The following is a 25,922-nucleotide window of genomic DNA, read 5'->3' as shown; positions in this document are numbered from 1 at the left end:
AAGTAGCAATTGTGGAACCCGAATCAGGAACTGATGACTCAGCACCTAATCGGGCTAGTGTGCCTCCGCGTACTCCGTACTACAGCGTCATTTATTGCTCCTGACCCTCATCTCCCCTATCCCACATTCATTTTCCTTTTTCCTCACTTTGCGGTTGTCCTGCATATTACTTTGTTCATGAAAGCGCCATATTCATAATGTTTTCTTCGTCGAATTCCTTCCGCGGCGGTGGCGGCGGTGGGCGCCCCGGCCAGGCACCATTCATGCAACAGCAGCAACAGCAGCAGTCACCATACTTGCAATTCCCTCAAGGTCAACAGCAGCACCCGATGCAGCCACAGCCTACAGGACTGGCTCCGCAGCCAACTGGCTTCGCTGGTCAACCCTCGCCGTTTGGTAACTCGCTACAACCTCAACCCACTGGGTTCCCCGCAGGACAGCTCCAGCCCCATTTCACTGGCTTCCCTGGACAGCAACCACAACAGCAGCTACAACCACAGCTTCAGCTGCCGCAGCAAACAGGTTTCCAGCAGCCTCAATATACAGGTTATCCTCCCCAAAACCAGCAATCGGCGCAGCCCCAACCACCCTCGCAATTGCAACTCCCCCAGGCCACCGGGCTTCCTTCTCGAGTAAAGACTTCGAGTGAGATAGCAAACTCCTTTGCCAGTGCCTCTGCTCCTCCTCAGGTCCCACCCAAGACTGGATCCAAAATCCCGAGTATCCGACTCTCATTTATTACAGTCCAGGACCAGGCCAAGTTCGAGCAGCTCTTCAGGTCTGCGGTCGGCGATAGCAAGACAATGGATGGAGAGAAGGTGCGAGACCTTTTGCTGCGATCTAAGCTTTCCGGCGGCGACCTTTCGAAGATCTGGGTCTTGTCGGACTCTACCAAGTCTGGACAACTGTTCTTCCCCGAGTTCGCATTAGCTATGTATCTCTGTAACTTACGCTTGACTGGCCGGGAGATTCCTGCTAGTTTGCCAGAGACTGTCAAAAATGAAGTTTCTAGTATGGTCGATATCATTTCGTTCGACGTTCCAGATACCCAACCAGCTCCGCGAACCAACGCCCCCAGCTTTGATGCACCTCTTATGGAAAGTACGTCTACGCCACCTGTTATGCAACAGCCTCAGCCTCAGCAAGCGAGCAATCAACAGCTCTTATCGCAACTGACAGCGCAGCCTACCGGATTCTTTCCCCAGGCAACCGGCATGCAGCCCCAACAGACTGGTTTCCCCGGTGCAAACCAGTCGCAGTTCCTGCAGCCCCAGCAGACAGGATTCATGGCTAACCCACAGGCTACCGGGTACTCTGGTCCTCGGCCTCCTATGCCACCTATGCCTACAGGATTCGCTTCGAACCTTAGTCCTGCACAGACTGGTGGGTTAATTGCTCAGCCCACTGGCATCCCGGGTCAATGGGGATTTATCAACACTCCTGCCCAAGGATTACCCAACATTGAAGCCATGAAGCAGCAGCTGATGCCCCAGCCTGGCCGTGAGGGTGGTTTTACAATGTCCGCTCTCTCAGGTAATGCAACAGTTGCATGGGCAATCACCAAGGAGGAGAAGAAGATCTACGATGATTTGTTCCGTGCCTGGGATGGACTGAGAAAGGGATTTATCAGCGGCGAGACGGCCATTGAGATCATGGGCCAGAGTGGATTGAACCGTAAGGACCTGGAGCGAATTTGGACTCTTGCAGACCCGCACAACCGCGGCCGCCTGAACATGGACGAATTTGCGGTTGCCATGCATCTGATCTATCGAGCTTTGAACGGGTACCCAGTTCCTAATCGCTTGCCACCTGAGCTCATTCCTCCTTCAACCAGACACTTGAATGACTCCATTGGAACCATCAAGTCACTTTTATCTCAGGATGCTGAGACCCGTAAAGCCACCGGGGCATTCTTGCAACCGCAAAAGACCGGTGTCAGCTACCTCAAAGACCATTCCTTCCGGGGCGGCGGTGGGTCGACACCTGGGGCCAACCGTAAAGATGCGACTATGTTCAAGAACAATGACTCCGCGGGCGGCTATCGCTCGAGTGCGCGTCGTCGTGTCGGAAATGACACTCGCACTCCATCTCCCGCCCCTTCTTCTCAATACTCTGAGGGAGAGGAGCTGACTGTGGAGCAGCTGGCCAAGAAAATCCGCGAGGCTAAGATCATGCTGGATGCCACTGATTTCCAAGATGAAAATAGAGCAGAGGATGATGACGCTCTCGACCGTCAAGATCGCCGCGAGGCTGAGAGTCTGATGGATCGGATTCGGCGTGTGCAGGATGACATTGATACTCATCCCGACGCTTCGTTCCGCAAGTTGGATACTGGCGCCGAACGCCGAGCTCTCCGCCGTCAGCTCCAGTCTTACGAGGACCAGGTCCCGCAGGTTGCTTCTGACGTTCGTCGCATTGAGAGGGAGATCGCGGACGCCAAGCTTGAGTTGTTCCGTCTCAAGGATGCCAAGGCTCATCCTGGTGGCAGCGCGAGCATTGTTGGCACTGGTCCCGGTGGTTCAGTGACCGAGTCAGACCGGATCAAGGCTCGCGCTCGTGCGCGCATGCAGGCACGTGCTGCTGAACTAGCGGGACGTCCCGCTCCCGCAACCGAGGATGATGATGGCCAGGCTGCTCGTCGACTGGAGGCTGAGAGCGCCGACGCGAAGACAGAGAGAGATCGTAATGAGACCATGACTCGCGACGTTGAGGAAAGTGTTCGTGACTTTGCTCGCAGCTTAGAAGACAGTCTGCGCGAAGAAGGAGATAACTCCACCCGTGAGCACGAGAAGCGCCGCTGGGAGGATGCACTGGGCGTGGAAGATACTATCCGTGATTTTATCTACGACTTGAGCCGCAACGGCCGGACCGCTAGCATTCGCAAGGATGAGCGCGAGAGGACTCTCCACCCCGCTCCGGCTGCGGAAGCCCCAGTAGCATCACGCCCTGCTATGCCAGCTTCCACTAACTCATCTTCCTCTATCCCTGGAAACACACACGAAGATCGCGTGGCGGCTGCCAGAGAAAGGGCCCAGAAGCGCATCGCTGAGCGTATGGCCGCTGCTGGTTTGAAGCCTAATGACTCGAGTGAGACTCTCCAGCAACGCCAGGATCGAGAGAGACGAGAGCGTGAAGAGCGTGTCAAGCGCGCAGAGGAGGAAGATGCCAAGCGGGAGCAGGAGAGACAGCAGCGCTTAGCTGAGGAACGTGGTGGCCCAACCGCTGCGGCAGCCGCGGCAGCCCCGAAGGCTGTCGGCAAGAAGCCACCTCCTGCTCCTCCAACCCGTAGAGCCCGGGCTGATAGTGCTGCCAGCCATGCAGACACAAAGAAGACCGATGAGGCTGCCGAGGCTGCCAAGGCCGCTGAACAAGCTGTGCGTGAGCATGCCATTAAAGAGGAGCAAGAAATCCAGGAGGCTGAAACCAAGCGTCTTGAGTAAGTGCACTATGATGACTGATGAACTGCAACTTTTGCTAACCCACAATTTACAGAGAGGAGTCTAAGCAACATGAAGCAGAATTCCAAAGAGAAAAGGATGCCCAAGCAGCCCGTCTTCGTGCTCTAGAGGAACAAGTCCGCCAGGGTAAGGTCAAGAAGCAAGAAGAGAAACGCCGCAAGGAAGAAGCTGCCCGATCAGCCAAGGAACAGCAGGCCAAACTTGAAGCTCAGCGTGCTGAGATCGAGGCTGCTAAGGAGCGTGAAAGACAATTGCAGCGTGAACTGGAGGCTATTGATGACGAAAGCTCATCGGACGACGATGGGCCAGAGAACATCACCCCCCAGTACAGCACTCCGACCCAAAGTCAGGTCCTATCACCACCTCCTCCTCCCGTTCCTCAGGTTTCTACTCCTGAGCCTGAGCCTGAGCCTGAGCATGAGCAGCCAGCTAGCCCTGAAGAGACCAGTCGATCTCTTCCTGCGGCCACCCCTGACTCCGAGTCAAAGAATCCTTACTTCAACTCGTTGCCTCAGCCTACCGAAGCTCCTCAGGTGACCCCTCCAGCTGCCGCCCACTCTACCAACCCATTCTTCCGCCTCGCGCAACAAGAACCTATCAAGCCAGCTTTCACTGGCGCAGCCCCACTCGAGCGCAAGTCCCGTACTCGCCCCGAGGACGATGACGACTGGTCTGCCGCTGGGTCTGACTTCGAGTCATCTGACGACGAAGATGACCGAGTGGGTGGTGGTAGCGCTAAGCAGCTCGCCAGCATCTTGTTCGGTACCATGGCACCCCCACGTCCCTTGAGTGCCATGGATGAAGATAAGTCGGCCACCCCAGTTCAAGAAAGCCCTATTGCTCCTCCTCCCCCGCCTCCTGCGGCCTTCACCCCTCCACCTCCCTCTTTACCGGAGACCGAAGACTCTTCATCCGCACCCCTCGCACCACCCCCTCCTCCCCCACCTCCAGGTGCTGCTCCCATTTCCATCCCCCCTCCCCCTCCCCCTGTCCCGGGCACTGGAGCGCCACTAGCTCCCCCTCCACCTCCACCGGTCCCAGGTTCTGGCGCCCCATCAGCTCCTCCCCCACCTCCACCAGCTCCCGGCGGCATTCCCCACCCCCCTGCTCCTGCCCCAGCAGCAGGTGGTGGCATGTCTGCTCTACTCGCCTCCATTCAAGCCGGCAAGGGTCTCCGAAAAACGCAGACAAACGACCGTAGCACAAGTAGCTCTGCCGGTCGTGTGCTGTGAGGAAACCTAGGGCTTCGGACAGTGTACAGAGTTGGAAGACGCGAGGACCCATATTGATAGGGGTCAAGGAGGTACGCCTTGTTTTATTGCTTTATTAGTTATATTTTGTGTAATGGTGGAAGGTGCCGTGCCCTCTCAGGCTGGTATACGAGGGGAGATGATCGCTGGTAGTTAACTCTTGAAACTTATAGTTTTTTCTTCGCTTATTATCTACCACTGTACAAAGTATCTCCTTAGTCACGTAGCTCCTTTGATGCTCTACTATGGTATCAAACCCCTGAACCTTGGGGTGTTACTTCCTTTTGGTATTGAACATTAGAATATGATACAGTATCTACCTTCTTAGTTGCCCCTTGTTCTACTATAGATTTTTAGAATAAGGTAGATTACAGTAGAAAAGTCGTATCCTGATTATCGGCTTGCCCACCATTGAAGAGTTCGTTGACTTGGGAATACAAAATGGTAGACATGATCGACCAGTAAAGTACATCTTAAACTTGCATTCTTTATTTCCTCCATTTTCTGTCCTCAAACTTCAAGCCTTGAAGGTTGCTCATTTAAATTGGAAGCCATAGACCAAGGACCATCTAGATACAGATATAAGTGCAAAAAAAAGACATCTGGATAAAAGAGAAAAACAAAAGGCACTCAGAACCGACGGCAAATACGAAATAAAATATCACTACCAGAAATGACATTAGACAGATATCTTTAAAATGGTGAAACGTCATGTCACCTCCGCAATGACATTTCCCAGAGTACTAATGCACCAAACAGCAATAAGACCCCAACCGATCCGGCGATCCATGCGCCATTTATTCAACGGAACAACGATCAACAGACTGACGAGCACAAACAGAAGAGTAGCACCACTGATAACAAGAACCTTGGAGATAGCAATTTCATAGACAGGCGTATGTTTATGTTTGAGCGAGTTGATAATTTCATGTCTACGCGTCTTGCCTCCGTTGATAGTCATGTATAGACCGCCTAGACCGATTCCAAGCAGGATATTTAGCATAGGGCCACCGAAACATGCGCTTAAAGCCATGACGGGGTATCCAAGTCTTGCAACAGTGATATCGGCCACGAGATCGCCGAGCGAGTTACCGACTGCGAAGATAGTTAAACCAAGAAGCGAGTCTGAAATGTTGAGGATGACGCCGAGAGTCTTTAGAAGGGATACTACTTCTGTGGCGATTGTTGCAATCCAAGAGATGGCGACTAGGAAGCCGAGGAGGGCCAGGACTGGTCGCCATGAATCTGGGAGGGAGACTGGCTGGAGGATCTCTGGCGAGTTGCGAGGCTGATTGTGGCTGATTTGTCGGTGCCAGGGTCGTCGACGGCTTGTGGAAAGAATGAGGGCTATTAAACACATGAATGAGAATATCAGGGATATTAAGGATGGTATTAGGAGGTTGCTAGGATCGAGGTCTTCGTCGATTGTTGTCCAGGCTATGAGGACGAAGAAGAAAGGTCCCGTGAAGAGTTGGATGATTAGGAGCCAGCGGTTCCAGTTTTTCATCTGAACCATAGGTACGGGTTCCTGGACTGATGGTAAGGGCGGAAGTTCAGAGTCCCAACGTGGGCGAGGAATGGGCTCATGCTGTGTGGGTTTGTGGGAATGTGTCGAGGTGGATTCGTCGAGTTCATGAATGTGCGGGTTATTATGAGGGGTATCATTTTGTAGCTGCATTATTGGGCCGTGACGGCCATCATCATTAAATTGCTCAATGATAACAGATGGTACCGGATCGGGATCTACGGATTCAGGACCCTGAGGTTCGATGACTGGAATGGTGATAGTGAGGAGAAAAACACTTGGCGCGGCAATAACACCCAAAAACCGGCCCATGATACCTTTGGATTTCCAACCAGCCAGGGTTGGGAACAGTGTACAACCTAGCAGTTGGGGAGGAGGCAGAATGGAGTAAGGCCACCAGCGCTTCAGCAGTTTTCCGAAAAACGTATTCTCATTGCTCTCGTCGTCGAAATATTCGTGAATGATGAGTGGGTCAGAGGGACTGAGTGGATTGGGGAGACGTATACTGCGAATACTAGGCGCCCGAGTTGTGGAGGTAGATGGAATATCGGTGAACGCGGGGAATGGTGCCAAAGGGCTTTCTGGACTCATGCTATGACCCAGCGGAGACAGTGCAAGCGGAGAGTGATTTCGAGTTGCCCCAGCTTGATAGTTGGGAGAATTGAAGACATCTGGAGGAGCTAGCAAATCTGGGGTTTGAGGAGTTCCTGGGTCTATAGCACTTATACTCGGGGATGGAAAGGAGGAGGATGCCGGAGAAGCTGTCAATATCGCATTTGTATCTATGCGGAGTAGCTGCGGTGTTTTGGGCTGGCTCTCATCTCTCTCATCTCTCTCATCGGAGGGTGATTCCACAGTGAGACGTGGTGTCTGTGATGACTGGTCTGGACGCTTTAGTACGCTGGTGTCCAGCCTTAACCCTTCCGCATCGTTGGCAGACACGGCGCGAACTCGAGAGGACACTGCTGCACTGGGCGGTAATAGACGGTCATTGCTAGAAGGCTTACTTGCACGAGGGTGTGATGCAATGGAACGGGTATCAAACGGCCGAGAAGACGTGTCACCCTCGTCCGAGTAGCTACTTAGACTGATGTCTGGCCTGTAGCTGCTGTTTCTTGATTTCTGGAGGGATTGCAGTACGGACTGGAATTCCAGGGCACCGACTAGACTTGGCCGAATAGGGTTCATGGTGTTCCGCCTTGATCTGTAAGTCGGGCGATAAATGTGCATGTTTTCCTGAATTTCCGTCAAGTACCGATTGCGAGTCTCATCATCTTCCTCGTCATCTTCTTTCCAAGCAGGAAATCCCTCTGCGCGCTCTAGAAGATCAAGATTGTCAGTCGATGCGCGCAAAAGGTTACGCGAATCTGATGCAACACCCGGGTCATCATCGTCCATGGGCTGTTCGACATCCAGCTCTTGATTGTTCGGAATATGGAAGTGAGTTCGTGCTGCAAGGTCTCTTTCGTATCTACGCCGCCGACGGACGAGATACCAATGCCAGCCCACAACAATCACTACGTAGAACGCATAGAGACCGACCATTGCAGCTGACTCCCACATATAGAGCCGGCCGTCGGCCAACAAATACATGCTGAAGGCGACTGCGACCACAAAGAACCCTACATCGCGAACAAAGCTCCGTCGCGCCACTTTGAAAGGTCGAACCAGGGCCATAGAGCCAGCGACAACTGAAGTAATGAAAGTGGCTGCTCCGATCAATTCTCCAATTGCCAAGCTTCCGCTGTTGGACCGCATAGCGGCGAATGTGGAGAAAACATCTGGACTGCCGTTGCCAAACGCGAGGAATGTAACGCCTGTGAGACTTTCGCTCAAGCCCAAGATGCTCGCCAGTGTGCTAAGATCGATACACAAGAAGTCACTGGCTGCGATTCCAATCGTACTGAATAGTAACGATAGCCAGAGGATTAAAATTATGAAGGCTACGGGCTTCGATTCGGCCAACGTGCAATAATAGAGCTGCAGATATGATAGCAAGCCATCCTGGTGATCAGGACAGTGATCTCGGATGTAAGCGCATTGATCCTTGACATTGCTGACTAGGCGACACTAATTACACATGTTAATTCCATTTTCATATCTACGAACACATCACGCGACAGAATCGGAGCGCGGAGTGGGAGATTTTACCTCTGGTTCGGTTTCACTCCTTGTCAGGAGCACACCTGCTGTGGTACTCTGACGAATCTCTCCGAATCCATTGCCTTGGAAAGCCCAGCTAATGGTTGCGATGACTGAGAACACACATATTGTAGCGTAGAAGGGTCGCACTGAGTACCGAGGGCGTGGGCGCTTTAGGGAAGGAAGAAAGCTCATAATGGCGTCTAAGATTGTTGCATCGTGGAGCGATGCAAATTTAAATATTAGATAACTACTAAGTAGAATGTCTGCCTGCAAGAAACTTGCTAAGTTGGAGATCAGATCTCGATGTGAGTTGGCAGGTAATAATTAGTGATGTCAGCCTAGGGCGGAGCCCGTATTGAGCCAATGGGATATGGTGTTTGTTATCAGATAAGCTTTTAAACAATTCAATCATAAAGTGAGAGGAGAATCTTAGAAAAAGTACTTTATAAACAGGTTTAGACTGTTGGAAGAGTTTTTGAGGGTGAATCTTGTATCAAATAGCCAAATTAGAAAAAATTACAACAGATTACGACTTTAAAGTAGGCTGTTATGTATTGGTCAGTCATAGGATATTGTAATGCCTGAGGCATAACTTATCGTATATTCACGTGATATTTTGCGTATTTGATCACTATGGGCCGCCGTATGTTTGTTGTTGTTGTGCCGCCCCTCCTAACGAGGCAACAACGACCCATCTCGAACCAATATCCCTGTTACTATCCCCTACTGGGGGCAACCGCAACTATGCCTCGTGTTGTGAACAAGGCCCATCGTCGCTCTAACGGCGCGGCCTCTACCCCGCAGAGAAACTCCCCTATCAAGTACGTTTAGCACTTGTGTAAATAAATGTTACCAGGCTAATGGGTTATCAGAATACCTCTTAACGATGATATGGGTGAGAAAGCGGCGCGCATGGAAGCCCGGCAGGCTCTCCATGATCGCCGTATGAGCCAGATTAAAGCCGCAGTCAAGACGCCCATGCCCCCTCGTCGATACCGTGAGCGCGACAATGATGACGATGATGACGATGCAACCCCTCGCCCATCCACTCATCGTGGTCGCATGAGCGATGTCAATGGACGCGCTGTGACGCCGATGAAGCGTGTCCCCATCTTGGCAAACTTTGAAGAATGGATGAAGATGGCGACAGACAACAAGATCAATGCGAACAACTCCTGGAACTTTGCGCTCATCGATTACTTCCACGACATGTCACTCCTGAAGGAAGGCGATAGCGTCAACTTCCAGAAGGCTAGTTGCACTCTCGATGGATGTGTGAAGATCTATACCAGCAGAGTGGACAGTGTTGCCACAGAGACTGGCAAGCTTTTGAGTGGTTTGGCCGACAGTCGCGACAAGAGAGCGCGTGACACTGAAGAGGACGGAGAAGATGGAGATGAAGATGAGGAGGGCGAAGATGGTGCACCGCGCAAGTCGCGCAAGAAGGTAAGAGCTACAGAAGAAAAAAAAAAAAAATTCAAACAGGGAATATTCTTGGCTGACGTGAAAAAAAAATACATAGACTCGCTCACATGAGACAACGTTGGCACCCTCATTCTCATCGCTAAAACTGAAGAAATTTGAACTGGAATTCGCTGTCGACCCACTGTTCAAAAAGGCATCTGCTGATTTTGATGAAGGTGGCGCCAAGGGATTGCTACTCAACCATCTGGCTATTGATGGCGTTGGCAGAATCGTTTTTGACAGCAGTGACGATGCTGTGGATGACAACTCCAAGACAGGAGATGGTGAACGGCAAGACTCCGTGGATCCCGACTTACACCTCGAATCGCAGCTCGAGGCGCAGCTGCAACCTACCCAAGACTTGGCACAAGATACTTTCGAAAATAATATGGAAATTGACATCGCTGGGTTGGCATCTCAATTCTTCCCTGACCTGGACCGTCTTGGAGAACAGGACATTTGTCCTTCACTCAAGAACTTCGATCTAGGCGACCCTACCGGATCACTGGATATTTCTCTCCTCAAGGCGCCCGAGGACTGGCGTCAAGACAAGAATGAAGGGATTGATGGACCATCAGGAATTATGCTCGATGATGACAATGCGGTCGGCTTTGATGACGATGACGCTTCTTTGGCTGGCTTTGATATGAGCGGCGACACAGGCTTCGGTGACGGAGGTGAGGTTTGGGCCAGAGAGGCTGCTTTGGACCCGATGCTCAAAGTTCACCGACTGGACCAAAATGGTGAAAATGTTGATGACGATGATGATATTGACCAAGATTCTTTCTCTATCTCCATGTCGCATCAGCCCAGTAAACAGGATCATGAGAATATCCTGAGTTACTTTGACAATGCCCTCCAAGGGAACTGGGCCGGCCCGGAACATTGGAAAATTCGAAGGATCAAAGAAAGTACAGTGGCCAGTACTACCGGTGCTGCCCCCAAACAAAGAAAGGAAAAAGAACCCTTCGAGATCGACTTCGGCGCCCCGCTAGACTCTGCTATTGCCGAATTAATCTACACCCCCGCCAGCTCTAATTCCGCTATATCATTACCCAAAACTCAGTGGAAGACTAAAGGTCGCAACCTGCTACCAGACGACAAACATTTCAACTCGCGCAACTTGCTTCGTCTGTTCCTCAAGCCTAAGGCACACATGGGCTCCAAGAAATTCCTGGGCAAGCGAACGATGAATCGTCGACAAGACCTTACATCAGGAAATCCTGACATGAACGAGGAATTCTGGGCGAATCACAAGACTGATGGCAATGTTGATGATAACACTGCTGGCACTTATGATGCTAATTTCTTTGACGACGATGATGGCCTTGCCTTCCCCAACGGCATGGACCTTGATGATGATGACGACAATATCCCATTCGCAGATGCACGAGAGATGATGTCTCCCCCTGCTGACGGTGTAGCCAGTGGAGCGAATGGTGACGTTGGTAACCAGACCGGACTTGCTGCACTACTTAACATGGTTGGAGCTACTCCAGCCAAGGGTGGATACGGCTCACAGTTAGTGACCCAAGGTGGACGCCGTGCACGACCCGACTATGTCAATTATGCCCGTGTAGCGAAGAAGGTTGATGTACGCCGCCTCAAGAACGAGATGTGGAAGGGTATGGGTGAGCGCTTAATCGCTGCTACCGAGTTTAGCTCTGCTTCACAACCCGGTGCTGTGTCCAATGAGCAACCTTCTGAGCCCGAAGCTGAAAGTGAAGTTGAAGCTCCTATGCCACCAACACCCCACGAAAACAGCCTGCTGCTACCCACGAACGAGAAAGATGGCCGTTTACGATTCACGCATATTATGAACTCTCTCAAATCTGTCTATCCGAATGAGACATTACGTGATATCAGCACATCGTTTGGCTTCATCTGTCTTCTCCACTTGGCCAACGAGCAAGGTCTTGTTTTGGAAAGCGATGTCACCAAGATCCTTAGTGGCGCTGGCAGCCTGGAAGAGATCTACGTCAGCCGCGATACTCACGCCATCCTCGAAGAGGGAGGAATGTGAGTTGAGACTTGTACGGTTGTTTGAGGGTTACTTCCTCTATCACAGTAGCTAGCACGAATGTATGACCCACTTTCCTTCTTTATTTCGTTGTATCTTGCCTTCTTTCTTGTTTTATGGATTTCGGAATGTACAGGTCCAATCTCTGGAAAGAAGCATGTTAGAACGTGCGGTTTACGAATGATGGACAGATTGAGTTTGAAATGAAGATCCTCGCGGAGTTAGTCGGTTTTGTTTTATGTACAGTGACACTCTTTCGGACTGTGTTTTCATCGCGAGTCTTTTTGTTTCAACAATCTATTAGATATTTTCTCATGAAAAAATGCTTTCTAGAGTAGAATCCAAGGTTATGTACTTGCCACATGGACACTATTTGATACATAGGTAAGCTACCTAGCTAAGAAAAGCGACTATGCCCAGGTGTAGACTGAGATTATGTTATTCCAGAGCTTGATGAATGTATAGATGATGAATGCATATACCAATGTTTGATATACCTAGTCTCTCCTCCGGGCCAAAGTAGGTAAGAGACAAGTGCAAGCAAGATCAAAATTATCCATGGATTTCCATAAGCTAATAATCAATCGGCAGGAGAGAGCGTAAGATAAACTCCAAATAGAAATAGGTATCGAGTATAAGTAAAGAAGAGACAAAAGAAAAGTCCCAACGCCAAAAGCCCCCACTGTAACGATCAGCTTCCAAAGTTCCATTGTCCAAGAGATTAATAGGAAATAGGCTATAGCAAGTAATGTCCAAATTTCCGTGTCGAATCATATAAGTGATGTTTTTGCAACAATTTTCATCTTATCGACTGTTTTTTTTTTTTTTTTTTTTTTTTTTTGGATTTATGTTTGGTTTAATTTTTGTTCCAATTAACAAGGGAAAGCCAAACTTCGAAAAGCGAATCCCCAGAAGCTCAAACAGTTCAATGATGTCCTTCAGGGAATATAGGAATCATAGAACTACCATAAGCAGTCGGGACAGGAACACTACCGTAATCCTGCTCATCAGGAGCCAAAGCCATATGAATCTCAGACGTAGGCAGTGGCGGCGGTGACGGTGTGCGGTGAGCAGCAGGAACAGACTGTACTTCTGCATTTGAAGTCTTAAATTCACCCTGTGCTGAGCGAGGGGTTGCCTGCTGGACGCGGATGGGAGGGGCTTGAAGCTGGAAGGTTGGCTTCGGGCGAGTTGGTGAGCGGGGCGATGCATATTGGGTTGCAGGGGCTTCACCCTTCTCGGCAGCAGAGAGCGGGTCTACTGAGGTCATGGCGAAGAATGGTGATTTTGGCGGGTATGACGAGAAGCCTGGGAAACCGGGGGTATTGGGGGCTGACTGCACGCGTAGCTGGGCGAGATATAGATCTGAACGGGCTTTGTCGCGGGTGTCCATTGATTTCATTAGTCGACGCTTACTCCAGAAGCGCCAGGCTACAATGGCGTAGACTAAGATTGCGACAGCTTCTAGGACGACTTCAATGATGGCGCAGACGAGACCCCAGTCCTGAAGAATCGATTATTAGCTTTGGGCGTGAAATTGTGAAATTCTGGGTTTTAGACTTACCTGGAGACGGCACAGAAGGGCGTAGTCAATGACGTTGGAATACACTTGTTCACGGGTATTCTGCGCGCATGACCAACCCCACATGTCTTTCTTGTCACCAGTTGCCTTTTGGTGCTGGTAGATGCCAGCAGCGACGAGCCACATTATCAAGCTGACGAAGAACCAAACAACGGCGATGATGGTGTAGTAAATGGCGGCCTTTTCAGCACGGTGGTGACCACCTCTGTAGTACCCGTAAAATACGATAATGCAGGCAAAGAGTGAGCAGGCAGAGATGCCCAGCATCATATACTGTGCCCAAGGGTTGGTGCCCTCTGCCCAAGCTGGTAGGCTGTTGCGATGTGGGAGGTGTTTTGTCGTTTCGAATACGGTTAGTGTCACTGCCAGCATAGAGAGAACGATCAGACTGCAACCAAAATTGATGAAACGGAGGAACAGCTTGGCCAGCCGAACTCGAACTTTGATTTTCTAAATGGGGATTAGCAAATTGAATTGTCGATGGCTAGGAGCTTTTATTACCAGATCACGGGCATTCTCCTTCTCGGCATGCTTCTCTTGCTTTTCAAGTATGTATTCCTCACGCAAGGTAGGGCTCATGAGGTTTAGTGATTTTGCTGTGTTAGGAACCTTCAATCCTGTCAGAGGTGACAGCGGGGGTCTTGAGTCGATTGCGTATTGGGTGACATCGTTGGCGGTCACATAGCCAAATCCAACATCAGCAACACCCTTGGGAGGATCAGCAAAAGGAGATCGACTGGTCTGCTCAATAGGAGAGTGGATTGAGGTAGCCTCAGCAAATCGAGCGGTGCGAGGGCTCCTTAATGAGGAAACCCCGCTCTCAGCAGAGACGGCACTTTCTGAGGAGGTACGGGTCTCTTGTGTTGTCTGCTGCTGTGGAGGAACTATCATTGCACTATGATAGGATGCTCTGGTAAGGTCTGCAGGGACAACGGGCTCGTATGTCAAGGGAGAGTGCCCATTATGACTATCTCCAGAGGTCGACATTGTATCGGTCAACGAAATTCTGAGAGAGAATCAAGAGTAAAGACAACTTGGAAGGTTGATCAAGAGAGCCAGCTCTGATCGGCAAAAGTTGAATAAAATATTCAAAAGAGCTGGGCAGATTTCCAAGGTTACCTAGGTACCTGCTTGCAAGACTCCTGCTGAGTGTATAATATCAACTTTGTCAAGTGAATCAATCACCTTGATAGCCGTGTGCGAGACCTGCGTCCACGGATATGTACAAACTTGGCAGACTGGGCGAAGGTAGTCAGGAGAAAAAAAATAATCGAATGTAGGAAAAGGCTGGCGGCTGGCATATGGGTGCCTTGAATATCAATCATGGGCGAGCTGCCGCAGCGATTTTCCATAGCGGGGGCTGCATGCCATGACCTTCTCATCACTCCAGCAAGGGCTAGAGTAAGCGCCGGGGTAAATATGGGAGCACAAAATAAAAGTTTGATTGGAGAAAAGACGTTGGAAAGAGAATTCAGGGTGCATATTCACACTGCGTTGAGAAGAGGGGATAGTGGTGGTGATCGTCTTGTCACAATGGACTTGGCCAGTGAGATGTGATATAAGGCCTCCGCTCCTCACGCAAGTCCCATCACCTCGGCGCTAACCCAGTCGATTGTCCAACCACACTCTCTGCAGAACCGCTTGACTGGTTAATGGGATGTTGCACCAAACTCAAGTGAAATCAGCCAAAAATACCCGCCAACAGATAACAGTCACACATTTTCGTACAAAAGCACCGATTTCACCCCGTGGCAGGTTGGTTATTTTTCGTCAGTGTCATCTCCAGACTCGTATTAATATAGGAAGATGCCGTAAAGGAGAGAATTAGGCATACCCGCGATGATCTTATTGGTTTTCATTTTCAAGCTCTGGGTGACAGCATAAATCTTACCCAGGCAGTCCTTGAGTCCTAACGATGCGCAAATCCCCTTAGTCTTCTAGACCAATGTGAAGACCTGAGTATAAAGCACAGTGGAAAATAACTAGAGGCAGCGGCAAAGTAGATATGTATCACACGCCTAGTTCTCTAGTCTATGCGAACATGCCATCTTCAAGGATTAAACCAGTTTTGCGGACGCAAAGAAGGTACTTTTGCGATCCTTGTATATGCCGCTGTCCTGGTTTTCTGGGCCAATGATTTTCCAACTTGAACTGCCCAATCATAAGATGTTTCAATTGAAGATGACTCATAATGTAATATTGTACTCCATTTGATGTCGTTCTTTTAAGGATTGTGCTGGTAAACTGGGGTTAATAAATTGGGTTAATGTGGTAGTTCAAGAATGGGGGTAACTTGGCCACCTGATGTGTAGATGCCCTAAGTCCAAAAATGCCCTTCAATTTCAGACCTAGCGATTGCACAGGTGCCGGTCCTGGGGTGTACCACCCAAGTAATTAAAGAGTTCATCGCCCTGTTTACTTATGCACTACGTAATCGTATGCGCATATCACATACTTATGACAAGAATTGTTGCGACTGTCAGCTTGCAAATGGCTTTGTCGTATAGATGGTGTGGATATCAAGGAATGCTCGTGTTCCTATCTCACCTACGTTTACTATACATAGATTGAAGGCCGGGCTATTCGAGGCCCTTCCATTGCACTGCCAATATAGGACGGGGTCGGTGTCTATCTCGAATACAGACCATTATGGATATGCATAGTTCAAACTTGGAATGTGACTGGTATATTTTACCCGATCAAGCTCTGGAGTGCGGTGAGGATCATTACAGGATCACTGATTTACCGATCTTAGGTTTAGAAGTCTTCGAAAAAAAGCCTTAGGCCACATCTCAGAACCAGAAGTTTCGGCGGACGCAGGTTGCCTGAGCCAGCATAACGGTACAAACCTTGTATTATTATCTGTGCTCCGTATATCGATTATTGATGTCATTATACAAATATATACACTACAGTGGCGAGGATGAAACTTGATGGGTAGTTATAACTTCAGAACCATGATCATGAATATTACCTAGATAGTTCTGATTCAAGAGAAAAGCCCCATCAGCCGCATTATTTACAAAGTAGAAGCAAAAACCTGCCTCGTGCTGGACCCACGACCAGCCACCATTAGTGGACACAGCCTCAATCTTATTCGTATAGATACTTACATTACCGTACAAACCACCATACAAACAAAAGTACTCGGTACATTCCTCAAAAGCTCGGTTCTTTTTTTAAGAGCCTCGACCGTGTCAGAAATTGAATACCTTGTTATTACCTTCCGTTACCCGCTATTTCCCCACTGATCTAGCAATCAACCCCAGTACTGTACCATCTTCATACCTGATCCTGATCTTCTCATTCTCCCTGCTCCGTACTGCCTGATTGTCATCTTCTTCTTTCCTTTTCTATCACTCTAAGTCAATTCCCACTTTGATCCTGTTCCGGATCTTATGGCCCTGACTTGAATCGTTCCTGCACCTGCGACACCGCCACGGTTCCAAACTTCACTGATGGCCTGGCTCCATTGATTCCCAGCCAATCTTCTATCTCGAGGTCCAAGCCCCCCTCGCCATTTCTGCCGGAGTGGATCTCTCCCGGCCTGACAATTCCAAAGGCTGAAACCAACCTCGTCAGCTTGCGCCACACTCGCTCTGGTAAGGAAACGCCCCACACGCCCTGGACTTCGCCCTCGCAAACCACACGCCCCAACTTTGGCGTATGCCAATCTACTCTGTGATGTCCGTCGATCCCTCTCCCAATCTTCCCCAGTTTGCTCGATCGCGTTTCTAATCATGTCTACGGGAATAGCTATCACTTTTCTTCGTCCACCCCTCGAGGCTGGCGCAAGATCTTCTGTCTCGATGGCGGCTTTGATGCAGTCCAATAACGAGTCTGTCGCCGTATCTGGATCAAACGCTTCCATCTCTAGCCCAGAGCCTATCTCCTTCCTTAAGCCCTCATCAAAACCGGAAACCAATTTAAGTTCTATCGCGAGCGCAGGTCTTCACGTCTCACGATACCAACCGTCTACAATGATGAGTTCGGCATCAGCGCCTGCGGATCGACCGGTAGATCAGGACAGGGAAGCCGAACGACATAGTTCTCATGTTGCTCAGGAGGCATTGGGTGCGAGTACAAAATCACCAGGGCCCTCTGCCACTCACGATTCCCAGATCCATGCATCGCCGGAGCAGATGCAGGTAGATGCGCATGCGAATGACCCATCATCGGACCCCTACGGATCAAACGACCATCATCATCATTCACTCATCAATTCCACCGTTGCTAGCCCAGGTCCAATGGAGGAATCAACGTCTCAGGACGGAGATCGATCTCACCCGCGAGATAATTCGGAGATTGACCAAGATAGCAATAAAGCCTTTTCATATCCTATACCAACTGGGGGTATCAATGACCCCCGTCGCGGTCTGAGTCTGCCCAACGCGGGCTATAATAGAGGCAGTCCGCGCTCCCCATCCGCCAAAAAACACCGCTGCCCCTATTGCGCTACGGAGTTCACTCGACAACATAACTTGAAAAGTCATCTCCTGACACATAGCCAAGAGAAGCCTTTCGTCTGTGAGACCTGCCAGTCTCGGTTCCGTCGATTGCACGACTTGAAGCGACACACCAAACTTCATACTGGCGAGCGACCACATATTTGTCCCAAGTGTGGGCGACGCTTTGCTCGCGGTGACGCGCTTGCAAGACATAACAAAGGTCAAGGTGGATGTGCTGGTCGGCGATCGAGCATGGGCAGTACCTACGCCCCAGACGATGACTATGGTGATGGTCACCCTGCTGATGACGGAATGGACGGATTGGTGTACGCGGAACCAGAGCGTATGGACGAGGAGGACGAGCGACGACTCAACATGCCAAGCGTTCGCAAGCATGAAGAACATCTCCCTCGATCCGACTCTTTCCACTCCCGTCAGTCCAGCACATATCCACCGATCAACACTGCCCGCGGTCTGTACCCTCCTGGTACACAAGTAGGATCAGGATCATCGACCACAGCCTCACAACCTATAAACATGACCTTCCCACCAACAGGTCACTCTTCCAGCTCGTCTTTATTTACCCCCACCAATATTAGTGACAGTCCCAAACCTGTGTCTCCGAATGCGCTCTTACATCATGACCCGGGTGCCTCGCATCGTGCGAACTCTCCCACCATGCCTCAGTCTTTGCCTCACCCACAGTCATCTTTCAACCGATCTGGACAACCATCCTCATTAACTCATTCTTCGGGATTGCCTCTACCCCCTCCACAGCCAGGAGCACCTCAACTGCCTCCACCTGTTATTAGTTCTCCCGACGCCCGGTTTGGTGCCCTTCAAGCTGCCAACAGACATACGTCATCACACAGTCTATCCAGTAATCATGGCTTATCTGGGCCGGCACCGGATCCGACTTCTAATGAACCCACCCAAATCGAAAAACTATGGGCGTACGTTCATACCATGCGTGAGGAGTTGACAGGACTGCGAGCCGAAGTCGCAGCATTGCGCGCACATAAAGCGTCCACAAATTCATCAACGGCACCACCAGTAGAAGTGAATCAAATGAATTCCGGTTCACGGTAGCTAGGTCGTATCGACAAATACCCCCATTCCTTTTTTTATTCTTGGCGTGTACTATATAGCTCGACATTGGCCTTATTGGACTGCCACTTTCATTTTTACTCTCACGCCTGCCTGTTAATATGATTCGTCCCACTTATATCTCGATAAGTGAGGATCAAATGTTTGATGTCCCTCATGATAGTCGCTCTAGCACCTGGGCTCCGGTCGAAGCACTAATTTCTCAACGCTGATTTTTATAGCACTTTGCCACTTTTTCTTGTTAATTATTCTCCCGCCATTGGTATATCCTATCATATACTCTTCTATTTGCCTATGGGACTCTCTAGTCTTCAATATTCATGGTTTGAGAACTATGCATGCAGTATCTGTTTATTGATTGAGCTGGAGGTCGGTTTACAAAACTGGAACAAGTTTCCTGTACAGCCTTAGAAACCCTATGTATGATCGCTCGGAGCTATTTGTACTAGAACCTTCCAAGGTTGGAAACCCGCATTTGAAATCTAGAGATATTTCAGGATTATATTCATGAGTGTATGTTGAATAGCATGTCTGGTGTAAAAATAGACAAGAATATTGTAGCCTCCGCATTGACCGTTCACCGTTCAAATGATTATTTTTATTGCCAGTACCAAGGTAGAGCTGAGAGGTAACTCCGAGGGTTTTCGCCAATGTCAATCAATATTCCAAGGTTGGAAACCCGCATTTGAAATCTAGAGATATTTCAGGATTATATTCATGAGTGTATGTTGAATAGCATGTCTGGTGTAAAAATAGACAAGAATATTGTAGCCTCCGCATTGACCGTTCACCGTTCAAATGATTATTTTTATTGCCAGTACCAAGGTAGAGCTGAGAGGTAACTCCGAGGGTTTTCGCCAATGTCAATCAATATACCAAGCTATGAAAGGGATTCACCAGTGGCATATATAAATTTTGCATCTATATGATAGAAGTTTAGGGTACTGGGCGAAGGCCTTTTGACCAGAGAGGGAGCAAGTCGACCGTCGCATGCGTATACCAGGCTGACAGTTTATCGATGTCTCTTCTCACGAGGCAGCTTGTGTCCCTTAGAGGTGGGCAATAGCGGAAGGTTGAATGGACATGGACTACATTTAAAGTCAGTCCACTAGTGGGTGTAGTTGGTGAAGGGGTGAATCGACGGTTCCGAGTTTCGATATGTGCCAGAAGTAACGACTCATCGAAATGGTGTGATCCCAAACCGCCACGATTGCTCAATATCAATGGATGTTCTAGGATCAGTTGTCTGGCAATTCTTGATAACAGTGAGTATGCGATCTGGATCCCACTACCACGAAAATGCAGTCAAAGGCTATTCTGCGTTTGGCAAATCTGGATAGTTGATTTTTCCGCATTGAGTACAGACTGTCGGTCAATCTATAGTGTGATGAATCAGAGACTTGTTTAGACGGTCTTCAGCCGTGTTAAATTAACGTTGTGACTGATCAGTTTCCTGATACCCGCTAACTCCCTTACCGGATGTTAGAAAATCAGCTCAAGCATGGTAAGGAGAATCTCATAACCTCTGCAAATGACAAGAAGTTCATTGTGACGTGTTAGCAAGGACTATGGTATATTTTTGGCCGTAGGAGGCTCGAGGCCATTTACCATCCCCCAAATACGGTCTCAGAGTCAGGCGATTTTTAATCATCAGGATTAGAAGCTCCATCTTCCACTGGTACGGTCCCTATGAGCCTTTTTGTAAATTCTGCAATCTTTGACGTATCAGTCGAGATTCTTCAATGTTGGTCAATTATCCCCAAAATGATGATGTGACTTAATGCGGTTCTATATTTTTTAGGCGTAGGCGCTTGGTTGCAGGTGTAAAATACTCTCACCGAGGAGACAAATAAGTCCCAGTCGTCTGTAGATTATTTTTTTTCATCGCTAGAGTTATTCAAACGCTGTATTTCACCGAATGAAGCGATGTTCAGCGGGAAACCTTCTCCATGACCCTTGCGCCTCATCATTAGCTGGTTCTGTAGAGCGACGAGCATGTTCTAGGCATCCCGAGGTCATCAGCCTGAAAGCTGACCTTGCAAGTCGAATCATCTCTGGAAATATCAAATTCCAGAAACTGAGTACTGTCTAATCACCAGATATCGGCTGGACATCTGATGTGTCTGGGAGAGGTTGGTGATGAACCTCCCTTTGTGAAGATATGGGAAGGGTGAGAAAGTAATAAATCTTTTCTCAAAAGAAAAACACGGAAGTTCAGGGCCTGGCTGCTCGCTAGAAGGGCAATTTATAGTCTTGATATTCCTGGAGTCAGTTGATAGCAATATTGGACCGGTTCAACGTCGAAGGCTATGCAAATTTTGAATGTTTTGACCATGTCAGGCTTAATGTATGGATGTGCGCATCTCATTAGTCGTTGTCAGCCAAATTGGCTTGAGAAACATGACTTGGCCAAAGTGTAGAGCGGTACTCCCCATATTAATTTGATTTGAAAATTTATATCAGAACATCCTTGCTGATTTGCTGATTGATATTCATGGCCAATGCTAGAAGTAGAATGGTGAAATCCTCCATTTGAAGCCCACTGTTGGACTACCGGGAAGGCCTTCTTGGGGACAAAGCTCTTCTGCTGATTTTTCATAGTTGCAGTCCAACTTTCTGGAACTAGACTTCACTATAAACGGGTGCATCAAGACTTGTGGCTAAACGGTGACCAAAAGGCGATGGCTATTCGTCAGATTGGCTGGCTGGGTTTCAGCCATACCCAGCACTTCAAACTTCAAAATATTCTGGAAGACTTCTCAAGTCCATTCTCAAGGATCTCGTTATGAGGAGATACTCCATCCATATCGATAGACTAGGAAACATGAAAGTACCAGTGCGCGTCTAAGGGCAGGCATGGAATATTCAACTTTGATCCAACCATTCTGTGTGAACTTGAAGATCCATTCATTCATGCAGCCAATCGCATACCTGATTCAAGTTATATAAGTCCTGTTCCAAAGACGTATGTTGCTCTGGTGTCCCACCGCAACTTGGAAAATATCTTCTCTTACAAAGAGCATAGATAAGTATCCAGTAGAATTCGGAGATCTCTTATATGCCTCTAAGTCCCTCACTTGGTATATCAAAAACTTGGGTTGATTTGCGGTTTCTGGCGTAAAGCGAGGATCATTTCGTGTGAAAAAGGTCTCTGCGAAGAATAGGAAAGAGGTCTTTTTGCGATGTTTGAGTTTTTTTCGCAAGACTGCTAAAGATTCCTAAAGTTGAACTTTCCATTCCGAAGTCTGGGGTCGATTCACTCCAACACTTGGGGGACGAAGGTGGTGAGAAAGGAACCTTGGAAGATTTTAAAAGAAAGCCATTTGGTTTATATAACACTGTTAGGTAATGTAGAATTCAATAAAATAGAAGATAGAGATAGAACCTTGGGACTGAAGTAAAAGTGAGAGAGAAGCCATGCCATTATAAGAGAAAATCAAATTTTTATCCAAGCTATTGAAGTAGAAAAATAGAGAAAGGAGGCTTTGTCCTCAGTAAACCACGATTTAAATCCGACAGCTTGGGGTATTGGAGCAATTAGGTAAGCTGAATACCTAGTCTGGGCTCCAGTATGATGGCTGATAACCTTAAAATGCTTGATATCATGAAATTGGTTCCGCATTATTTCTTCCTGTTTCCAGATCTCATAAGATTCACGATTTCATATCCGAATTATGTATTACAAATTGAGGCCACGGCAAGTTTTCTGCTGGCAAATGTTTCGACCGAGACTGGGGAAATGGTGGGGCCAAATTATATTCAAATGTCTGTGTTACCTCGGCTTTTTGTCTTGTTGTTCCTTTTTTTTATTTTTATTTTATTTTTCAATATTAAATACTCAAATTCCCTTAACAATAATCCGAAATAACATACTTTTTAATTTCTCTTCAAAAAATGTAAGTTGGTAACTGATCCATAGTAGAGATGTCTACACCTTCTCGATCACTCCAAGCCTCTGCCCTTAGCTTCTTCTTACTTTCTGTCGGCCACACGGTATGAAACTCTCCAAAGTAACATATATGAATTCCACAAGTTGATTACTTATTCGGCTCTCATGTCTTTGGTAGATCAAAGGTAGACAATGGACTGCTGAAAAGGTCTTTGAGGGTATTTCCGGTTCCAAGCCATGGGCTTGCGGGACTGTCGGATGGTACCAGGTAAGAAAGAATTCACATCATTTCGTCTTATTTTCCTGCTTGGAGTCTATCCTTGACTCGACAAAGTTAGAGTCAACCACTTTAACTGCCTTGGTTGACAATCGTAAGAGTATAACTAACGATGTGACCAATTCACAGGGAAGCGCTCTCTTTCTGGTGACTGGTATGTGCCTTATCTTCAATAAAGTTGGAATCAATCTGTCTAAATACTCTTAGGTCTTCTCCACTACCAATGGGCTCGCAACCCTGCAGCTCTAAATGACCCACTCAACAAGATCATGGCTGGCATCGTTAACGCTGCGCTCTGGGCTAGTTCCGCTTGGTATGCTAAAAACAATATTATGGACACTGCCTGGGTTGTGGGATTGGCGGCTGCACTACAGGCCTATGCAGTACTAATTTGATCCAAGTCCATCTACCTAAATATTTTAAGGCAGAGCTAAAACTGCGCCAGCTTCGTTTGTTAAATGGGAACGTTGCCCAGAAAGCAATTAAATACTTGTTCAATGTGAATTCCCAGCATTCTTTTTTTTTCTGTTTAATCTTTTTCTCCAAGAAAGGCAGACATGTCCTACAAATTTCCTTGTAACCAGGATATTTGGAAATTCTCTGGAAAAAACCCTTATCTACAACCCTGGCAGATTGAAGATTTCCCGTAATAAAGAAGTCAGTGTACGTTGGCTCTCCACCCATAATGAATGGCTTGTTCTCCTTACGAGTAAGTATCAATGCGCGCATTCCGCCGTCTACTGCATTCCAGGTCTGCGCTTCCTTTGCAAGTTCACCTTTAAGTGAGTGGCCAAGGAAGGCCTTGTGCGGTCACAGTACGTTGAAACTTTTATAGTGGATAGTCCTGTTCTTGTTCGACTTGACCAAAAAATCCAGTGCTTTTAACAATACCGATGACCGAGATGCACACCAGAATCAAATCGAGCGTTACAGGATCTAGAAATGGAGAATTGTAAAGCAGAACGCCTGGAGTTCTATGCTCTTGCGGAACGAAGTATTATCCTGGAAAAACCAGTCGCCGGTCTAAGTGGTAGGTCCAAAGCCAGCAACACCGACAGTGAATCTGGACTCTTCATCTCCGAAGAGGTTTGTCTCCCTCATCCTTGAAATCTGGAAGGATGCGGCCTCTGCGGATGATATTCAAGAGTATGGGGGAAGACGTTGAGTAAGGCTGAGAAATATGAAAAGGCTAATGCTTGCCCGACAAAGCTCATGGGATTCATCCTTGGTTAAGAGAGCGCTTTCATTCAGTGTCCATTGTATCTATTCATTATTGCGGACGTTTGACTATGAAGCCAAGAGAAATTTTGGGGCGGCTGGGCCTCACTGGAGAGTGAATAAGTTGACTTGTTAACTACCTCTTTACCACAGCAGTCAGATACTACACCTGTTTCCAGTCCCCTGTACAGCTATTCGAAAACAGATTCCCCCTCGGACAGACACGTTGTTTCTCGGCCCGTACCCGAAACTGCACTAGTCCTAATGAAGTTACCGTATCAATGACTCCTGATTAGCCTATCGAAATGTATTGACTTTCAGTACAGGTTAGGCTGGTGTAAATACCGTAATATCCATAGAATATTCTGGTTGGGTTCTTCAAGAGCAACAGTTTTTGGAAAAAACTCCTGGCCGTTCTCGGGAAGAAATTTTCCTCTAGTAGGGTGGTTAGAGCTAATGACATTACGGTCGTTGTATTAATTAATGATTGTTCCAGGCGTGATCTGAATAAGCACTTTAAGAGGATCGGTATAGTTTGGATGGCCATCGAGAAATAGTTCTAGATATGGTGTAGTCACCCCTGTCGAGGTAAAAGACTCACATTGCGTATCTCCTTTAACTATGTAAAGAATTGCAGTTTTCATCTAGTGGACAGAAAGTAGAGAAGATGGGTATATTTTCGGCCATAAAGAGGATGCTGAATGAACGAGATGCTTAGTAAAGATGTGGAAGAAAATTTATATCGCCAGAAGGCAATCTGGCGTCATGTTTGCCAATTAGGCCCCTACGACCCCTAGTGCTGACTGGACCTAGCAGGAAAAAGCATTATCGACTTCGTACACAAACCCTTCGGCGGTTGTTAACCTACGCCAAAAAGATGGCGCCCTAGAGACGCACAAAAAAGTTCTAGATGAAATTGATGAAGAGGTGTATATGGGGTAATAGCAGAGACTAGAAAAGGAGCAGCGCAAAAGCTGCAGGGCTGATGGGAACAGAACCTCTAATTCCCCAATCGACATCTTAAACATTCTTCCATTGTATTCAACTGGAAAAGATATGACGACTCAGAAAGCAGGTATTGACCTACCGGGAAGGAAATGAGTCCATTGAATATTCTAAGGTTCAAAGATAAAGCTGTTAAAGAATATAGCGAGTGGCTTGCATCAGCTATATTTGATGAGAGGCTTAAAGCTGCATTTCGACAAGCATGTGACGTAACCCTATCAGATGGCTTTGATCCTGAGCATGTCTATAAGGATCAAAACCTAGGTTTCTTTGTCAGCAAGGGGATAAAACCTGGGATTGCTCGCAGCTTTGTTGGAAAAATGTGTGACTGGGTCGTAAAGTACGTGTGATAACCAACCATTTTTATATTGATTTCGGCAATACATGTCAACACCAGGTAGATTCCTTAGCTTTACTTCGGTCGAGTTGTTTATAGCATACTATATAGCAAGAGATACCTTTGATGATCTATGCAATTCAAATTTTTTTCGTATTTGTTCCTACAGAGCTTCTAGTAGTGAGTTCAACTGCTTC

The 25,922-nt window shown here is 48.0% G+C and overlaps 7 protein-coding genes across 7 annotated transcripts; 5 read left to right on the top strand and 2 right to left on the bottom strand.

Moving 5' to 3' along the window:
* Nucleotides 1-197: 197 nt before the first annotated feature.
* pan1 (actin cytoskeleton-regulatory complex protein PAN1) lies at nucleotides 198-4,690 on the top strand (the record flags this gene model as incomplete). Its single annotated transcript, XM_057205567.1, has 2 exons — nucleotides 198-3,436; nucleotides 3,493-4,690. 2 exons carry the CDS (start codon nucleotides 198-200, stop codon nucleotides 4,688-4,690), a joined length of 4,437 nt encoding a protein of 1,478 aa, XP_057066174.1.
* Nucleotides 4,691-5,417: 727 nt separating this feature from the next.
* Nucleotides 5,418-8,570, bottom strand: N7495_002897 (sodium/calcium exchanger protein; the record flags this gene model as incomplete). Its single annotated transcript, XM_057205566.1, has 2 exons — nucleotides 5,418-8,303; nucleotides 8,385-8,570. The coding sequence occupies 2 exons, from the start codon at nucleotides 8,568-8,570 to the stop codon at nucleotides 5,418-5,420; spliced, it is 3,072 nt and encodes a 1,023-aa protein (XP_057066173.1).
* A 441-nt stretch (nucleotides 8,571-9,011) lies between these two features.
* Nucleotides 9,012-11,865, top strand: N7495_002896 (condensin subunit BRN1; the record flags this gene model as incomplete). Its single annotated transcript, XM_057205565.1, has 3 exons — nucleotides 9,012-9,199; nucleotides 9,251-9,824; nucleotides 9,901-11,865. 3 exons carry the CDS (start codon nucleotides 9,012-9,014, stop codon nucleotides 11,863-11,865), a joined length of 2,727 nt encoding a protein of 908 aa, XP_057066172.1.
* Nucleotides 11,866-12,787: 922 nt separating this feature from the next.
* Nucleotides 12,788-14,431, bottom strand: N7495_002895 (uncharacterized protein; the record flags this gene model as incomplete). Its single annotated transcript, XM_057205564.1, has 3 exons — nucleotides 12,788-13,366; nucleotides 13,427-13,894; nucleotides 13,946-14,431. 3 exons carry the CDS (start codon nucleotides 14,429-14,431, stop codon nucleotides 12,788-12,790), a joined length of 1,533 nt encoding a protein of 510 aa, XP_057066171.1.
* Nucleotides 14,432-17,184: 2,753 nt separating this feature from the next.
* On the top strand, nucleotides 17,185-18,981 carry N7495_002894 (C2H2 zinc finger protein; the record flags this gene model as incomplete). The annotated part of the gene is made up of 1 exon (XM_057205563.1): nucleotides 17,185-18,981. One exon carries the CDS (start codon nucleotides 17,185-17,187, stop codon nucleotides 18,979-18,981), a length of 1,797 nt encoding a protein of 598 aa, XP_057066170.1.
* Nucleotides 18,982-22,923: 3,942 nt separating this feature from the next.
* Nucleotides 22,924-23,560, top strand: N7495_002893 (uncharacterized protein; the record flags this gene model as incomplete). The annotated part of the gene is made up of 3 exons (XM_057205562.1): nucleotides 22,924-22,992; nucleotides 23,074-23,149; nucleotides 23,373-23,560. The coding sequence occupies 3 exons, from the start codon at nucleotides 22,924-22,926 to the stop codon at nucleotides 23,558-23,560; spliced, it is 333 nt and encodes a 110-aa protein (XP_057066169.1).
* A 290-nt stretch (nucleotides 23,561-23,850) lies between these two features.
* Nucleotides 23,851-24,272, top strand: N7495_002892 (uncharacterized protein; the record flags this gene model as incomplete). Its single annotated transcript, XM_057205561.1, has 2 exons — nucleotides 23,851-23,874; nucleotides 24,099-24,272. 2 exons carry the CDS (start codon nucleotides 23,851-23,853, stop codon nucleotides 24,270-24,272), a joined length of 198 nt encoding a protein of 65 aa, XP_057066168.1.
* Nucleotides 24,273-25,922: the final 1,650 nt, after the last annotated feature.

The sequence above is a fragment of the Penicillium taxi genome, assembly GCF_028828555.1.
Source record: "Penicillium taxi strain IBT 34144 chromosome Unknown utg000002l_segment0_segment0, whole genome shotgun sequence".
NCBI lineage: Eukaryota > Fungi > Ascomycota > Eurotiomycetes > Eurotiales > Aspergillaceae > Penicillium > Penicillium taxi.
This window is presented reverse-complemented; position numbering and strand designations above follow the sequence as displayed.